The 18,983-nt window shown below is 44.3% G+C and overlaps 1 protein-coding gene across 1 annotated transcript in view; it reads right to left on the bottom strand.

The window, feature by feature from the left end:
• The window catches only part of ZNRF2 (zinc and ring finger 2), a 51,953-nt gene extending 36,567 nt beyond the window's left edge, over positions 1 to 15,386 (bottom strand). Inside the window, exon 1 of the mRNA XM_057431511.1 lies at positions 14,485 to 15,386. Within this exon, the coding sequence (XP_057287494.1) occupies positions 14,485 to 14,956 (472 nt within the window). The 5' untranslated portion in view covers positions 14,957 to 15,386. The remainder of the gene's footprint in view (positions 1 to 14,484) is intronic.
• Positions 15,387 to 18,983: the final 3,597 nt, after the last annotated feature.

The raw sequence follows: 18,983 nt of genomic DNA, 5'->3' as shown, positions 1-18,983 counted from the left end.
AAAAAAACAGTATTATGTCTAAAGGTTAATCTTGCAGTGAGCCTCCTACTGCTCAAGACGTCTTCCTAATACTAACTCAAAACATAACAGAAGTTTCTCCAGGTTTTTAGATATTTAAGGTCAAACATTTTCATCATCTAATTTTAAAAAGTGGTGTCACCTAGTGTCAAAGAAAACTGAACAGACACTGTGATAACAGAAAACATCTGTATAATCTGCTTTTAATTCTTCTACTTCCACTTACTGGAAGGAACCAAGCAGGGAAGTCCACTTGAAACTACAAGACTAACAAGATTTTTAGCAGAAAATGAGAGCTAGCTCCCGACAGTCCTTAAACCAAGGGAAAAATAAACAGCAGAGATGAAATAAAGAACAAGGAAGCTAGCTTACCAATGCTGGGGAAAGCTGTGACACGAAAAAAGAACCTATTTTCTAAGATAAAAATAAACGAAAGTGAACAAATAGATGAAGACTGAATTTCTGAAACCCAAATAATATTAAAAATTGAACACACAGGAACTGTGGGCAGATGAGTCAGACGGTGCTACAAAAAGCCTTCTGAAAAAGTCTATCTGGTCTACTCAAGGCTGACAATGCTGCTTTCTGTATCACAGGGAATTGGGGCAAATGAGAGCCTATCACAAACTCTTGGTCTTTTCAGTATAATCCAGTAGCCCAATCAGAAAGCTGTGGGCCAGCATGAAACTTACTCTTCTTGAGAGGAACCTTGGTTTATGTCCTGGATAAGAACCCAGCGCATCTCATCCCAGAGGCACCTGGCAGGAGCAGCAGCCTACAAGAGGCTTCACTTGAGCTGTCCAGGGTGCGGGTGCTGAACAGGTCCCTGCCCTGGCGGGGTCTTGCCTGGGGCTTGGGGTTCTCCCTTTTTTGGCTTCTAAAGAGTGTGCATTAAACCCTGAACGATTTATCCTTGATTATTAGTCTCTTGCTAATCCTGTTATTAAGTGCAGTTAGCCAAATATCACACCAATGACACAAATAGATACATTAATACATTAAGTCTGTCTTCTGCAGCCAGGCCAGATTCAAGCCCTTTTAATAGCTTTTACTCTTGGTCTTCAGGCAAGATTCATAGGTTAAAGACACAAAGATACTGATTTCAGTTTGTGTAAGCAAACAAAAAAGACCAACAAAAAAAAAAACCCAAATCAAAACAACAAAACAACATCTAACTGAAATCCCTCTCTATTTGTACAGCACTAGTGCCAATTTGCATACACAGTCACAATTATACTTCTATCTGTGGTATGGAAAGGTTTTCCACAACCCAATCAAATGCTTTGAGTTTTAAAGAATAATTGCAGCTGGCTTGCTTGTTCATATGGGAAGAAGCAGCTTCCAGATTATTATCTAACACAAACAGTAATACCAAACAAACGTGAGTCTGTTTTTAAGGAATTCTGTTATCAATCTATTCTCCTGAATCTGGCTCAGCAGAAACAGCACCATAAGTTTGCTAAGTCAGTTACTTCATTGTTAAATATTGTCTGCTTCAGTACCACCCTGATCTTTTATTGCCATACTCATCTAGTAAATTAGAGCTCTCTACAAACCTGATTGAAAGTAAGTGGACATAAAACCTGAGAGATGCTAAACCATTAAGAGTGCAATAAATGCCCTTTCAGTTACATTTCAAGCTACATACACTGCTGAAATTGCACATAATAGCTATAGAGTCAAGTACAATTTAAAAAGAAAAACAAGTCCTTTTGAATCAATTGCAAATTTCTGCATTCAAAATTGGGAATCAGTTGTGAAACAGTAATTTGCTTATTAGGAAGTTCTCCAATACTAAAATTAGTTGTCAATATAAAATACCCAAGGAAATAGATGTATTTCCGTTAAGAAAGAATAAACAGATAAGTAAGTAGATAAACATTTGTTTTCCAACACATCATGTGAGAAAGGAAAATGCAATGTTTAAGTGTTGCATACAACAATTACTGACTGTAATAGCTGACAAAGCATCTTTTCTCTATACGTACCCCTCTACGAACAAGTAATTGTGGTGATATTCCTAATCCTCAGTTACAGGGTTCAACTGTTGTACCATTCGTTCCAGGGTTAGGAAAGCACCATTAAAATTAGCCTGCAGTTTCAGAGTTCCTGCAGAGGGCTATAAATCTAACAGTTTAAAGATATGAGTACTGAGATTACAGAAAGAGCTCCCTTCCTTCAGCAGAGGAAGGAATCCTTGGCAGTAATATATGACAGTTCCTGACAAACAGCATTACGCTTTTCAAAGCAGATCTGTGAGTATACCAGATTTCTGCACACGTGGCTCATTGATTTGAGTAAAGCTATCCTCACAGTGTTGCAGCTGTACCAGTAGCTTAAAAAGGTTCTACCTACGTTTAATAATAACATACCTACATTTATCATCACTGCCTGAAGGAGCACAATATGTTAGAGAGAAACCACAATAGGGGAAATAAATGCAAGAGGAACAAGGTACTGATGTGAAGCTTTTCTTCTTTTCCTATTTTTATACAAAATTTCAGGTCTGAAATTGAATGACAAGTGTGTAATTTTGTAAATTTACAAATCTGTAGGGCATAAAAAGAAAACTGACAGGATCAGAATATTAACATTCACGTTCCATGCTTTAATGCTGTATGTACAGCACATTTACCCAGTTAGATCTTCAAGGAAGCAAACTAAATCAGTTTTCACTTGTGTGCACTTCAAAATACCTCTAACAAAAAGGAAAAATTACATCACAGTTTTCAAGTTTGGGGAAATGCCAGTTAGAAAAAGTGGAGACAAAGAAATACCGAGAAACAGATACCCTAAGATAAAGAATTTAACCAAAATGGCCTCTATTCTCTTTGTATAGAGCTAATTATCTATTTCACCATGTTTCTCCTCAGTGTTACTCCTCCATTAACAGCACAGATATTATTATTGCTAGACAAAACTACAATAACTAGGCTAAAATCCAAATTAAATGTAATACCCAAAATTATGCCCTCCTAGGAAAGACAGAAAAACATCCTAAAAAAAGACACCAATAAAAGGAGTATTTTTAAGAGCCAGGTGAATCAGTATTCCTGCAGATACTTTTGTTTCCAATAGCACTTCAGTTACTAATACTGGTGCTGTGAGCAAGGTAACTCATACCCACTGAAAACAGCAAAAGGGCAGAAGAAAAAAAGGAGAGGCTCCCAATAATCTCTACAAACACAGCTTTAGTGTGTCACAGAATCGTGGTTTAAAAGCTGGGAAAGCCACTGTATCAGCACACATACCCATGAATCCCGATTCCCTCTAAGAGTAACGCAACAAACGCCACCATTCCCTACAGTCTTTTCCCCCCTCCTCTCTCTGCCTTACAAATCTGGCATCCTTTCCAAGGATTTCCTTTCAAGTGAACATTTCCTGGGGGGCTGATTTTTCACTCATTTTAACTCTGCATCTTTGTGGATAGTGTCAGGCCAGCCACATGCTGAACACAATCATTTGGTTTTAAACGTACTTCAAAGAATGGTTGCATGCTACAGCTACCAAAGCTTTACAATTCAGCATAGGCTGTCACGGGAGGCAGCTGTTAAACAGCCCAGAAACAGTCCAAATCCATGATGGAAAAAGGATGCTACACCCTCATTCACCACCACACTACACCTGCCATTTTCATTAGTTAACTAACAGTTGGTGGAATGGCAGAGATGGAAGGAACAATTGTGGGAAGCAAAACACAAGAACCACTTCTCCAGTACATTTCAACAGGGATCCACTTCATTTTTTGGATGCTTTTGGCTACTTCTGGCTTTGCTGCTAAGTACATGTTTTTCATCACTAAAATACCAGGACGACATACAAAATCAGCATGCAATTTTCATCATTATTTTCATCATTAAATTGAAATTCATCAGTATTTTCATCATTAAATTGAAATTCAGCAAAAATTGAGGTCACTACTATTGATCCACTATTAATATCATGCAACAGCCACACATAGGCAACTGTTTTACAGATAAAGGCTCTTCAGAGTATATTATTTTTCAAGGGCTGAAAGAACTTACAGAAACTCATTCCTATTGACTTTTCTAGCACTACTAAAAGCAAAGGCTGCAGCAGAGCTCCTGGGAAGTTTTTGCTCTTAGTAAGTAAAATGTAAAAGGTCAAATACTTAGCCAGTGGTCAACAATACCTTGATTAAAGATTACAGCTAGCCAATCCCTAAAAGAGAACCAATACTGCCCAGAATTTATAAACCAGAATGCTTTTGGTAGCCACTCCACGACCTCAGAGCATTTCTTCTGAATAAAGTTTTAAAGCAAAATGTAAAATCATCCATTACATTTAAAAGGTTGGTTTACCTGCACACCTGTAGAAGGAAGTCATATATACCCACACAGCCCACTAGAAGGAACGCCTGCCTTCCAGCTCCAAATCAAAGAATGATTTGGGTTGGAAGGGACCTTCCAAGATCATTCAGTTCCAGCCTCCTGCCACAGGCAGGGACACCTTTGACTAGACCAGGTTGCTCAAAGCCCTGTCCAACCTGGTTTTGAGCACTGCCAAGGATGGGGCATCCACAGCCTCCCTGGCCAGCCTGTTCTAGTGCCTCAGCACCCTCACAGTGAAGGATTTCTTCCTTACATGCCTCTTTCAGTTTAAAGCCATTCCCCCTTGACAAGTCACTGCATGGCCTTGTCCCAACCCCTCTCCAGGTTTCCTGCAGCCCCTTCAGGCACTGGAGCTGCTCTCAGGTCTCCCCTTAAGGAGCCTTCTCTTCTCCAGGCTGAAACAGCCCAGCTCTCTCAGCCTGGCTTCAGAGCAGAGCTGCTCCAGCCCTCACAGCATCTCCCTGGCCTTCTCTGGACTCACTCAAGCAGGTGCACATCCCTCTTATGTTGGGGGCCCCAGAGCTGGACACAACACTTCAGATGGGGACTCATGAGGACAAAGCAGGGGCAGAGAATTCCCTCCCTCAACCCCTGGTGATGCAGCCCAGGACATGAGTGGTTTCTGGGCTGCAAGCACACACTGACAACTAATGGTGAGCTTTTTGTCAACCCAGCCTGGGGTTGTGCTTGGACTGCCCGAACCCAAGTGTTCATCGTTCCCTTTTGACTTCATCAGCTGAACACAACTGTTGTCTTTACAACAGGAGAGGCACAGCGGAGACACAAAGGAGAACAGCCTGGGCTGACTATGTCATTCCCTATGCTTGCACAACATAAAGCACACCATTTGCATCAGCCTTCTTATTTCTTTGTTTGCAGCAGAACTAGTCCCACATTTCCAAGGAACATTTCCTCCACTCCCTAGTTTTATGCTGTCACTGGATCTTGGTCTTATCAAGTGTGCGAAATCCAAAGTTTATTTTAGCACAGGGCTTATTATGCTGGCAATGGAATTTGTATTTCCTCCAAACCGAAAGCTATTTCAGTATTGTATTTTACTTCAAAAGCATTTTAAACACTTTTGGTTTTTCACATCCATGGTTACGAAGCCACCCAGTATTATCTCTGTCTTTGAAAACGTTATCACTTACAAACCACACAACTTTGTCGATATGAGACATTTGGATACAAACTAATTCAAGGCTGAGCTTTAGCAAACATACAATTAAAGCTAACTGAAGACTAATGTAATTCAGTCCTTCAGAAGTGAGGCAATGCCTATACACTTGTCATTCAGTATCTAAATGTTAGTCATCTAGTATCCTAATGTTAGGACAGCTGAATTAGATATTTAAAGGGCGTTTCTTTGATAGCATGCAGCCCTTTTACATATGTGAATTTCATGCTGTTTTCATTCATTTCATGCTGTTCTAGATCATTTCTCTTCAGCCGGCAACAGCCTTATGGGCTTTACTGCACGTGTGGAGCAGGTATCCAATTTCTTCACACAGCACTTCAAAAATATGTAAGTAGTTTTACAGCTATATTTTATTATTTAGGAGTTGTAATTTGTTAATAGAATAACAAAGCCTTAACAAAATGTTGGGTCTTTTTTGTTTCATGTTAAACTCAAAGAATCTACTCATCATATATTTAGAACTACTCCCAGTAAACAAGTATCTTACTCTGCATTGATCTGACTACCTCTAACAACCATACCCATGGATAAGGAGGGGGAAACAAACCAAGCCACTCAAACCAAACCTAACTGGCCATTATGGCTGCAAAATCACAACACTGAAAACTTAACAAGCTCTAGAATAAATTTGACTAGCTAACCCCCAATTTGGGCACTTCACACCCAAACTCAGTAATACTACCTTTCAGGACACTTCATCAAAATCGCCTCTGAAGATGAATCATACTTACCCAGTTTGAGAGACTATAGGAGCTGTGAGTCACTCACTGCACAAGCATAATATGCCTTCCAATATTCAGAATGCAGATGTGTGATTTTAAGCTCATTCTCCCCAAAGGATAGCTAAACGCCCAAGAAAATGGCAAATCCTCAAGTCTGGCATCTTAGGCTACTTCAGTCCTCCTTGCTTTAGGCTACTCCAGTCATCCTTGATGATGCAGCAAAGACAATGAGAAGAAAGGGGCCCGCCTCCATGTGAAAACAGTTAAATGACCAGAGAGAACTGCATTTTACTACTGTCACTGTTCTTTTTATTCTAAAGACCACCCATCATTATCTCTCTGAAACGTGCTCAACTGATGATGCTCTGCTCTATTTGGTAAGGTCACAACGTTATTGCAAAACAGGCAAGATTTCTTCCTGATACTGGAACTTCAATCCGTGTTTGTGCTCAGGAATCAGAGAGGATTGATGCTCTTCCGTTCATAAGAAGTACTGCTCTTATCACCCCTGATAGCTGCAGGAAGTCAGGATTCAAAAGCGACACAATTTTCAGGGAACTACCTAGGCTTTTTGGCAAGGAGATAGTTTATTTTGTAAGTTTTCTGAGCAATCACCAGATTGCTCCAGATTTCATTATAAGAGAAATTTATTAAGATGCTCAAAATACTGTCTGTGTGGTCAATCTGCAGAAAGCACTTCTAAGGAGACCTTTCTTTTGTTGCATATGGAACACCGAACCAGTTTTAAACTGCTTTCATGAAGGCCACAACTGTTAAGAGTACACTGTGATAGGTTTTATTATAGCAGTACAGAACTGCATTTAGGTCGTGCTCAACGCAGCTCAGCAAGAACCCATCCTTCAGTTTTGTGTCAAATTCAATAATCCAAGGCAGGTACATCTATATTTTAGTAAGACATTAAAGAAAAGGTCCCTCTCCTTTTTGCATTGAGTTCTGACAATTTAAAACAAAACCATGGTAAGTGCCAAAATAATTCCGTTTCAACTCAAGCAAATTCATATACACTATACTTTGTGAAAAGAATTCCAGTAGAATCATAACTAAGGTTTCATTCCCCCCCCCGAATACCCAAATAGCCTTTATGTATGTTCAGACAAACTGCTAGTATTGACATCATGTAATTTACTAGTATTTATATTACTCCAGATGCTCAACTAACCTCTCATATCTAAAAACTCCACCTCCAATTTTTAAAACCATAATGAAATAACAGTATAAATCAATCTGACATAAGGACTAATTATGGTAGCCCTATTAGGAAGGGTTTTGGAACACCACTAGTTTTAAAAGCCATTTACAGTTGAAATATTGATAAATAACTGCTTTATATAAATGACACTTCATATGGAGAGCCAAATAAATTGTAACAGCTCAGTTTTTCTTGCCATTACTCTTAGATGAATTCATTATAAGTCGCTAGAAGACATGCAAAGTGCACGCCAGATGAGAACTCTGTATTTATAGCACACTAAGTCAGTCGGCAAACAGAATCTACTAAAAATATCCACAACGGTATGCAGCACACCCACCCTTTGGGGACTATTCACAGGCTGGGGTGGTCTGATTTTTAGACAGGGCAGACAAGGAAGAAGAAAACACCCAGGTAGGTCAGCTCCTAAAGATGACTAAAAGTACCAGAGTCAAATCCCACACAAGATCTGGTTTTCTGCTTGACAGACAGGCATCCTGAGCCCTACAAGATTTTCCTGCATGCTTCCTGATCTCTCTGATCAACGGTATGCAATTTCCATGCAGAATGCAGAAGCATGTCCTGAGTCAAAGTGAGAATCAGCCTCGTTCTTTCTATGGCTTACACTCCCCTTTTTGCAAGCATCAGAAATTAGAAGCCTAACGAACAACAAAGCTCTGGATGCACATGGAGGAATCCTTATGAAAGTTACAATGATGATGTACACAAAGGAAAGGTGGCCTTGGGAAGACAGACACTTGTTTAGGAAATGTCTAACCAAAGCAAAACCACCCAGGAAGGGTACTTAAGAAGTGCTCTTCTGGTTTTATTCAGGTAAATACATACTATATTCAGTCCAAAATATAGCACTTGGAGCACTCAAAGGTTTTTCACTATTTCTTTTCATAGGCTGAACATCTGCAAGAACATGTTCCATTACCTCAAGTAACTGAACACAATCTGTAGAAATGACTGTATCTCTCTCCTGAAACCAATTAAAACTATTAATGAGCAGCACAGACACTGCAGAAAAATCCTGAAAATACTACAAATTGGGTTCATGCATCTGCAAATAGCAGGGAAAACCTACCCAAAAAATTTCATAGCATTACTCAAAACTGAAAAATGTCAAGCAAGGCTACGACAGCAAATCAAGAACATTTTACACGATGAAGTTTTCCACGAGCAGCTGGCAAGAACAGGAGAGGAGAACGTACCCAAACAGATGGGTAGGCAGCGTGTTTTAAAAATAGCTTTGAATTTCTAGCAGTGACAAAAGGTTTTCTTTATAAGACAAAGAAATTACTTGGGAGGTTGGTGGAGACTAGTCTGCAATTATGAGAGAGAACATGAGGAGAGGAACACTGTCGGGGTATCAGGGCTGGATAGGTATTCAGTAGACATTAGAGGAAGGCCTTTGTTTGAACTGGCACTGCAAAGGCTCAATCAGGTATTATCACTTTCTTGATAGCCAAAAGAAATATTTATATATGCCATTACAATTAGCCTGTTTCCTTTCCTTTAGGCCATTAACTATTTACTTTTCTCCCCTAAATGCAGTGCTGCCATTTTCATTATTTGGCTTCTCCTAATGAAGGAGGAAAAGAAAAAGAAGCCTTCAGAGATCCTCTGTAACTCACACCTCAGTCCTTATTCCAGTGTGCCAAGCCTCTCATCATCATGGAGACCTATCTCCAACTGAAGAAAATGAAACACAGCTCCAGAGGCTTCACAAGCTCTACTGAATATCCAAATAGTTCTTTTAGGTTTTTTTTGTCCCAACACTTATCATTTGAGACTAAAAAGCACTTTCCTGAGTGAGCTGGAGTGGATGGACAGTGGACTTTTTGCTGTTCTTTGCTATCCCCTCCTTAGGAGGGTTTACATCTGCTGCCAACCCGGAACTGTATGCTGCCCACTGTATGTATGCAGGAACAATAGAAGAGCCCACTGAATGCAAGAACAGCAAGACCCTGAAAAGGGATTGGACTCCTCAAACCCACCTGTCAGAACAGCTCTTCAGAAACTCCTTATCAATAGATTTGTTCTTGGACTGCTTTCCTAGCACGGTGAATTTTTCAGTCTGTACTTTGGTTAATGGAATGGGAATACATATCTTCAGAGTTAGCAAAAGTAACTCCTCTTTCACTTTGGAATTAATTCACTGATATAACTGAAAAGGAGGCACACATCTGTCTCCTCCCCCCAGGCTATAGTTACTGTGAAGTTACATGTATGCACGCAGACACGTCTGTATTTCTACCAGCTTTCAGACTGGTCTCCATTTTAACCTTTTTCTACAATCAGCAGACTTCGGCCAGCCTCTCATTGTTACCGCTCTCCTTTTTCCAAAGTGGACAAACATGGATATGATTGTGTTTCACTGCTGCAGCCAAGCAAACAGAAACAAATCAAAACACCAGAGAGAGCCTCTTAGCTTTCCCTGTTCTGCACCTTGTAAGACCTAGGAATTGCAACAGCAAAACTATCTGAAAATGCACAGCAATAGCAGTGTTACCCTCACCTGCTGGAAAGGGTCCATTCCTTTAGAAAAAGGCAGAATTTGTATGGAAAAATTATAGTTTTTATTAGACTAAAGCCTTACACCCTTTCTTCACATACTGAATGGTTAGGAAGTAATTCAGAGAAATATTTATTGTATCAAAGGTTCGCTGGCCTTCCTCAAACACAAAAAGTCCAACTGCCAGGAGGAAAAGATACATCAAGGGTACCAAGGCATCCAGGCCGAAACTGCAGTAGCAAGTTTCACTGCTTCTAACATGGCTCACGTACACAAGATAGCCAAACAGCCTCACTGCAAAGCACGCTTCCCAACACTTATCCCACGTCAGGGGGCAAAGACCTCAGAATGACACCTTTGGCTGGCAAAACGGGCAGCGTTGAAGTCTTGAAGCGTTTAAAAGCTTCACAATTGCTCAAAGAAGTAGTACTTGTATGCTACTATAAGAGAAGGGCAAGGAAGTGACCAAAAGATAGCCATACCCCCCAAAAAAGGTGTATCAAACTTCCTTCTCCTAATAAAGTTGCACAGACAGAACTTAATCTCCAAATCATTATTCCAAGTCTTGACAGAGGCCTGAGAGCTGTCAACAGTTATATCTGACAACACTATATATTTAAAAACCTGTTCATAAAATTGCATATGACTGTATAGAATGCAGCCTGAGATTCTGTATAATGCTTGCATGGTCCCTGCTCAGTCAACATGTGTGAAGAACTCATGGGAATTTAAAAGACTCAACATGTAACATTTCTGCAGAAGGCCACAGAAATGATCAGAGGGATGCAGCATCTCTGTTACGAGGAACAGCTGAGAGAGTTGGAGTTGTTCAGCCTGGAAGCAGGCTCTGGGGAGACATTACTGTGGCCCTTCAGAACTTAAAACGGGGCCTGTAAGAAAGATGGGGACTTTTTAGCAGGGCCTGTTGTGACAGGATGAGGGGTGATGGTTCTAAACTAAAAGAGGGAGATTGAGGCTGGATGTGAGGAAGAAATTCTGTACAATGAGGGTGATAAAATCCTGGCACAGGTTGCCCAGAGAGGTGGCGGATGTGCCATCCCTGGAGATGTTCAAAGCCAGCCTAGATGTGGTTCTGGGCAACCTGATCTAGTTGAAGATGTCCCTCCCTGCTCACTGTAGGGGGATTGGACTAGATGACCTTTGAAGGTCCCTTCTAACCCCAACTATTCTATGACCCTATGAAGAACAAGCTGCACTCTAACTACAGCCATATCTTTGCTGCAGTGCTCACTGTCTACACAGGAATCTTCATTGCCTAACAATAGAATGGAAAAACTAACTGTGGATCTCAGAGCTAACTCTTCTACACGCTGTTCTTAACAGAAGGTAAGAGTATTTATTTTGGGGCTGGAAGAGAGGGGAAGTCCCATTCACCGAGGAACAGAACAGGGAAGCTACTCATCAAAATTCCTGATAACAGTGTTATCACCTTAAAGGAAGCTGGAACTCAGCACTGCCTTGCAATAAAGTGTCTGAGCATCACGTCACACACGGGTTTGGCCTCTGTATCTGAGAGTGCCATTAAGATCTTAGAGAATTTTGATCTCGCTCTGCTTAATGCTTCAAGCCTATTCCAGGCATGCCTGCAGCAAGTTAAACACTTCTTTTTTGGTTCTAATAATTCAGTAAATGGAGCTTTCCCTAAGGTAAGACATGAGGTTACACTGCAGAATTTAGTCTATGTTGATCATAAAGGAGCACTAGCCTGAAGAATCTCAGACCCTCACAGTCAGGAAGTTAGTACTGTTCCTGTTAAAGGAACATAGAAAATAACTGACCATGGTATTTCCAATACATTAACATATATTTTATACTCTTGTTCAAATGGCATACTAACAAGCACAGTATGGATATAAGTATGTTACATTTGAGAATTAATATTTATACACTACTTTGGCATGCAAAGCTGCTCTGCAAAAGTGACAATAGAGTGTAATTCACTAATGGCAAATTAATTACAGTCATTTAACAAATGCAACACCCATGTGTCACTGACTGATGAAGCAAAGTAGTTTGCCTAAAAGCATAAATAGTTGGTGTTTCAGTTCAACTTATGTTCTTCTTGGTCTTTTTCATTTTAATTTTCATCAAATTGTTATGCTAATCCTCAAAATTCATTGCAGTAGTTTCCCAGATAAAAAGAAACAATTTGGCCAATTTGCAAGTTACAAAACAAGGGAGGGGACTTCAAGCATGCTTATGATAGGCAAGATAAATGCCAGATACCACACCTAGACAAGCCTGAGCAAGTTGCCATCAGGACAAAAAAAATGCTTCAAGTTATTTTTCACCATGCTGATGCTACTAATGGATGATCTCCTGTGGAGCTACTTGTTCCAAGAGTCTAGTTATTGCAAGGAATCAAGAAAACACAAATGTAGACAAGTGCCTACATTCAGTGTGATGTGGAGTACATGTATCAATGACAATACAGAACATTTAAATTGAAAGAAAGAGTAATATCTCAAGTGAGGCCTTCTTCACAGGTGTTGCAGTGTTACAATTAAACAGCTATTCATCCCAATAAGAAATACTAAGTTTTTTAGAACAGAAGCAAGTAGATTCGTTACCATCTTGTGACTACATAAGGTTAGTGTATTTTCAAACTTACTACTTACATTCCTAACATACAGCATTCCTTATTTGCCAGTAGATGAAGGGAGTGTACCCCTCCTAGTGCTTTTCCTGCACTCAGAACTTTCCATCATTCCAGCTGCTATCTTCCTTAATATGCCAATTTCAGAGATTTGCAAAAGACAAAATATAGTCTAGTACAGCAATCAGTAGATTATTACATACCATAGGAAAGTATGAGCAAATTCAGAGTTATTATGAAGCAGGCTTCCTGCATCTGAATAAACAGTTTCCTAGGTTATTGATCCTCAGCACTGCATTCACATTTAATCCAGTCCCTTCTGGCAGCCAGGCAGGTTGCAAGACAGCGTTTAAACAAGAAGATAAGTTTTACCTTTGAGCAACAACTGGCTGCATGTTTTAATGATTCCCTTGTTCTTAGCACAAACTGCACAATACTCCATAACAGGACATCCTTTCATCACTAGGAGAAAGGCATGCACCTTCTTCCCCCACAAACTACCTTGACAGTATAATGAGCAACCTTGCAACAAAGCACTCCTACTGAGCAGCTTGGCACTATGAGAAGAGTTATGTTTTCTTAAGGGCAAATATTCCTTTATAATAAAAGGGTTTGAGAGCTTTCTGTTAATGTTCAACCACTGTGCTGAGGTTTAGACCTAGGAAGTAATAGCTATGCGGTCTTTAGGTCAATGCACCAACAACACGCAGGTGGCAGGCCCTGAGAACAGAAACCTTGGGCACCCTGTGATGGCCAGACTGGAGAACTCTGCTTTGGCAGAGAATAGGATGCATGACAGAAAAGAATATCCAGCATGCTACAAGATTCAGAAACACAGGAATTTTACATTGACTTCCTTTTTCCTAAAAGAGAGCTTCTGGGGAAGTTGGTTAGTATTTAGACAGGTTCTATTATCAAGAGAATGAATCCATTAAAGTCACCTTGCACCTTAATGTTTGGTTTACATGAACAACAATGGATGAGCAGTACTGAAAGCACCTTGAAAGCAGTTGGCAACTTACAGGCAGATTTTCAACTTCAAGGTAAAGAACTCAGGCAGTAAAATGCAAGTCCTACACCAGCCCTATTCATCTCAATATCACACGAGACACAAAAAACTATGACGATTTGCTCCACTTCTACTACGCCTCTTACAGGGCCTCAGCTTCTCGGTTAATTCAGAGTTTAGCTGCCTTAAGTGTTTCTCTTGCCTCAAGAGCACATCCTTAAGACTACAGCGGTATTGCAAACCTGTACTTTAACGGCACGGACAGCTATCCGGCTATACTCATCTCTTATGAGGGAGACAAAGAAACTTAACTTTAACTTCTGCTTTTCTTAAACAGCTTTAAAAACCGAGAACCAGAGACCTTACAAAGAGGAACAAGCATCAGCCACATGTTACATCAGTACCTAAAGAGGGGGTTGGTCCGATTTTAGAATAAACGGCGGAGACACATGATCCAATTAAATTCTAATTATGTAAGTAGTAGGAAAGAGTACTTACACAGGCACTGATTACAGTTATTAGAGTCTAAAGTCTCCGGCCGGAGAGGCTCTGCTTCCTCTTCGCCGTCCCGACCGCACTACCGCGGGGTTCGTTTCATTGTTACCCCCCCTCCCCTTCACAGCTCTCGTTGCAAACAATAGGAGACACTGCCCTGAAAAACCCATCTTCAAACCGTGCCCCCTCTCCAGCGAGACTGGAAGAGCCGCCGCTCTCAACAGTGATGATTCAGTACCCGTCCCATTGGGTAGGAAGGCGCCCCCCAACCATCACCACCACCCCCGCCCGCCCGAGCCCCCAGCCCCACGGGCAGCGAACCCCTCCCGGGATGGCGCTTACCTCCGAACAGGTGCGGCGAGAGGTGAGCGGGCAGCGAGCCGATTACCAGCCGGGGCCCGCCGGAGGAGCCGCTGCCGCCCCCGGCGGGCCGCTCCCGGCCGCCCTCCTCCGGGGTGCTGCTGACCGAGTCCTGCGAGCCGTAGGGACCGCTGCTGTGGGGGATGTTGAAGGAGGACTGCGCGGCCCGGGCCCCGGAGGCTGTGGCCCCCCCTAAGGACCTGCTTCGGGGGGCCGACCCCGCGGCGGCACCCCCCGCCACTGCCGTCGCCGCTCCTCCTGCCGCCGCCGCTGTCGCGCCGCCGGGAGCGGCATGAGGCGCCGCCGCCAGGTGCGCGTACCGCCCGCCAGCGCCCGCCGAGCGCCCGCCGGCCCCGTTAGCGCCGCCGCCGCTGCTGGAGGAAGGTAAATCCCCGCCCGAGTACGCCCGGGTGCGGCCATTGGCGGCGGTGGGGCTGCTCTGCTTCGCGCCCATGGTCCTGCCGCCGTCTGGCGCTGCCCGGTGCCCTTCGCCGCCGCCTTCCCCGCGGCGCCCGGGGGTGGTGGAAGTCCGGCCCCGGCGAAGGCGATCCGAGGCGAGGGTCGCGCCGGGGAAGGGGGAGAGGGTGGGCCGGGAAAAGGGAACGGGTCGCTTGGTGGGTCGGTGTCGAGAGGGGAGAGCCGCCCGCCGAGATCCGGCTCAGCTGGCGGCCCCGGCGCGGCCGTTGCTCGCGGGTCTGGGGCGCCACCATGAGCTGCTCGGGACGGTGCTGGCTCCCTCCGCGCGGCCGCTCGGCCCCACCACCGCCGCCGCCGCTGCTGCTGCTGTGCCCACCGCCGCCGTGACCGCTGCCGCCATCCTCCGCCGCCGCCGCCGCTGAGCCCTGTGGGGGGCACCGGCGGCAGCAGCGCCGCCGAGGCCGCTCGCTCGCCCGCGGCGCGTCGTGCCTGTGCCGAGGGAGGCGGGAGGGGGCGGTCACCTCACCGCAGCCGCTCCTCTACCGTGTCGCCATACTGGGGGCGGGACGGGGAGCGGTTACGGCGGCGGTGGCCCCCGCCTCTCCCTCCCACCCCCCGTCGACCGGCGGGGAAGCGGGCCCGGCGCCTCAGCCCGCTCCTCACGCAAGGTGCGGGCCGAGACCGCCGCTGGGGCCGTCAGCGGGGGTGGGGTACCGGAGCGCGGGGCCGAGGAGAGAACCTGCCGGCAGCGGAGAGTGGAGGGTCGGCTGCCTGCGAGGAACGAAGCCCGCGGGGTGCCGGAGGGTCCCCCAACGCGGCAGGCGTTAGGCGGTGATGCTGGCGGGCCGGGCGAGCAACGCGGCCTTTGAGGGCGGCCGTTGGCGGTGGCCTGAGGCGGCGGCCCGCGAGTCCTGAGGCGGCTCAGAGCCGGGTGCCGCCAGGTGTAGGAGCAGAGGGGATAGGGCCGGGTGACCGAGCGCGGGGCGCTGCACCCGAGGCGGCCCGTTCCCTCCTGGCTTGCTGTTGGAGCTTCCGCAGAGCGCGCAGATGCCCGGACTCCGCCTCGGGCGGGATGGGCCACGCCACGCTCCGGCTGAGGGCGAAGGGCCCAACCCGCCGCTCCCCGAGCCTAGGCTTCGCTGAGTGCCCCGTAAGGGTTGCTCACCCCCGCCGGGAGCTTTATCGTGTAGCTCGGCTTTAGCTCTTGAGGTTTGCTGTGAGTCTCGGTTCTGGTGTATGTGGGGGAGAAGCTGGATGAGAAGGATGAAAATCTGTTACATTTTAAGGTTTGATGTAGGAGAACCCCGTAGACCTTAGTCTCTCAGAGAAAAACTCCCATTACTATTGATGAACGCTTTACCCGAGGATTGACTAACACTGAATGGTTTGGGTTGGAAGGGACCATAAAGAGTTAATCCAGTTCCAACTTCCTTCCACTAGACCAGGTTGCTCAGTTTATATGAGCATGAGTTTATAGGAGCACAATTCCTACCATGGGTCATCCGAGGTAAGCTGCTTTTGTGTATGGGTTGTTGTCTGCTCTACCATAAAGCAGTGTTATACACCATCTTGGGACTCACCATCACACCATCTAGGTAGGGAATCCAACTACCTGCGTGCCTGTGTCGCTATGGCATAGTACCTGAGCTATTTTACAATTAATACAATAAAACAGATCAAAACTTTAATATATGAAGTAACACTTGTACTAGACATACTGCATGTACATGCCATTTATTGCATCTATATGTATATGTAATGTACAAGTAACATGTATGTGTATGGCGTCTTTGATACTCATGCACATATGTGAAGAGGTACAGAGGCCTCCCTTTCCCCCTCCTTTCACCATCTCCATTTTACAACTGTATGTGCTTGATTTCTGGCATCAGTGCGGCTCACAGTTCAATCTGCAGGAAGAGGGTATGGCAGAGGAGGTGACGAGCCCTAACTTCATTCTGACACCACTTTTCCAGAGACCTGAGATGCTCTGTGAAGAATCTGAACCCCATATAGAGGATGCTGCTGTAAATGCTTTCAGTTAGAGGCAGTGATTCCACAGCTGTCTCATGAACAGCTTGGTCTTTTGTGTGCGGGGCAGACAGCTGGGGTCGATAATCTGCCGTCCCAGGCTATGCCATCCCCACTTGTGAATTATAAGCTGCAGTCCCTGCTACAACTGGTGTGTACCCCAAAGTAGACCAAGCATTAGCACTTTCTAGTTCAGTTTCCTACAGAAAGAAAATTGGTGTGAATATGCTGTCTGGTGTACCACGGATGATTTTGAAACCCTTGCCCAGCTTCAGCCAAATCTCTTGAGACACAAGCAGTATAGAAAACGAGTGAATATGTAGAAAATAGAGATCCTATTAATGTTCTCACAGAAGGGAAAGTTAACATAGGAATTCCTATCTTGCAGGATTCCAGGAATCCACATGGGCACAGGATGTTGCAAACATGACTCATACTTTCTGCTGCTCACAGAATGCCTGTGGCATGCTCAGCCCTATCAGCTCAGGTTTAGAGGGCAGCATGCTCAGTTTTATGGAGTTTTTAAAAGTTCCACTACTGAGTACTGGTGGAACTTGTCATCTGCTGGAATAAACAGCATTTTGAACATAGTACATTGCTACACAATGCCACAGTACTTCCTGTAATTTCTTTATACACTGAATTTAAGAGTTGAGCAGGTATTAAATACAGATTATATTGACTATGAATAACCCTTTATTACATTTAGGATTAAATGATAAAGCTCGGGGGTGGGGAAGCCCTCAAGACATCCAAACAGTTACTCAGTCTACAATCAGAAAATTACCTTTAACAGAGTTATCTCACTGATTTTTTCAGAAGTCACAACAGGACAGCCTGCGTTCCCTTCTCAGAGACTCTGGCTATTCCCAGTGCAGTGTTTCTTTGGGGAATGGGGCTGTAGTTTTTGTTTTGCATATAGGGCACATTTTTGCAGCTTTCTTATTATCACGTGTGACTCTAAACAGGACATGTACCTCAAAGAACACCCGCATCTTCCAAGAAGCAGTGTGACATGCTTCTGAGATCTTTCCCTGTTCCTCCTAAAAATGGTCCAACTGAAATTCTTCTACCTGTGGAAATTTGCTTTCTATAGCCAACAGAACAGTTAGGTTTTCAAGATAACATTTCTTCTCACAAGTGACTGTCTACCAGCTGTTAAGTCTTGTAGAGGCAAGTTCCTGGCACTGTAACCTCCACCCCTTTGTTCCTTAATCCACTCCAGAAGTGATTTGCATAACAATTTCAATTGCCTCCCCAGCAAATAACCAGTGACAAGGACATGGTGCAGAGAGAATCGACCTGACCACATTTACACAGATCTGAAGGACTTGGTGGAAAGCAGGTAGTCCTATTAAAAAATCACTCCTGTAGGCCTCTATGCACAAATGCTGTTATGACTCCTGTAAAAGCACATCTAGGGAATCTTACTCAAATAAGCACAAAATAACCTTCTTGAGCTTTGTCCAGGATAGTGGAAAAATAATGGTTTAGACTGGCCAAAATTCAGTGCTCTTTGTTATAAGCTGCAATACCTCCAGTTCTGGTTACACTACCTTGTCCATCAGCAAGGGAAAATAATGAACTTGTTTCTTGACCAGTTTCCTTGCAATACCAGGTGGCAGGCGTGCCCTAAGCATAGAGATTAGCTGTACATCCGTAATATCACACGTTCTGGAAAAGGAGTGCTGATAAACGGGACAGGGGGGTCTGAATTTTGGTCAACAGTGAGATACATGCACAGATCTGCCGTCCTGCACCCTTCTGTAGGGGCTTCTACAAGGAAGCTTCTAGAAGCTTCTCACAGGAGGAGAGCCACTGACGAGGCTCCAGTGCAGGCAGTGTCGGCTGGCTCCATGACAGACCTGCCACCAAACAAGGCCGAGCCCATCAGTGTGCAGAACCGCAGCCCATGGGAGGGCCTCACATTGGAGAAGTTTGTCAAGAACACCTCCCCAGAAAAGCAGCAGGCTGATGAGAAGCAGCACCTGTGGCAGGCGAGCCCATGGAGGTTGACCCGTCACAAAATGGCG

Source organism: Pezoporus wallicus, unplaced genomic scaffold, assembly GCF_028554395.1.
Source record: "Pezoporus wallicus isolate ANWC-B61680 ecotype Strahan unplaced genomic scaffold, APGP_CSIRO_Pwel_v1 scaffold_11491, whole genome shotgun sequence".
Taxonomy (NCBI): Eukaryota; Metazoa; Chordata; class Aves; order Psittaciformes; family Psittacidae; genus Pezoporus; species Pezoporus wallicus.
The sequence above is the reverse complement of the archived record's forward strand: the minus strand, read 5'-3'. Positions and strand labels throughout refer to the sequence as shown.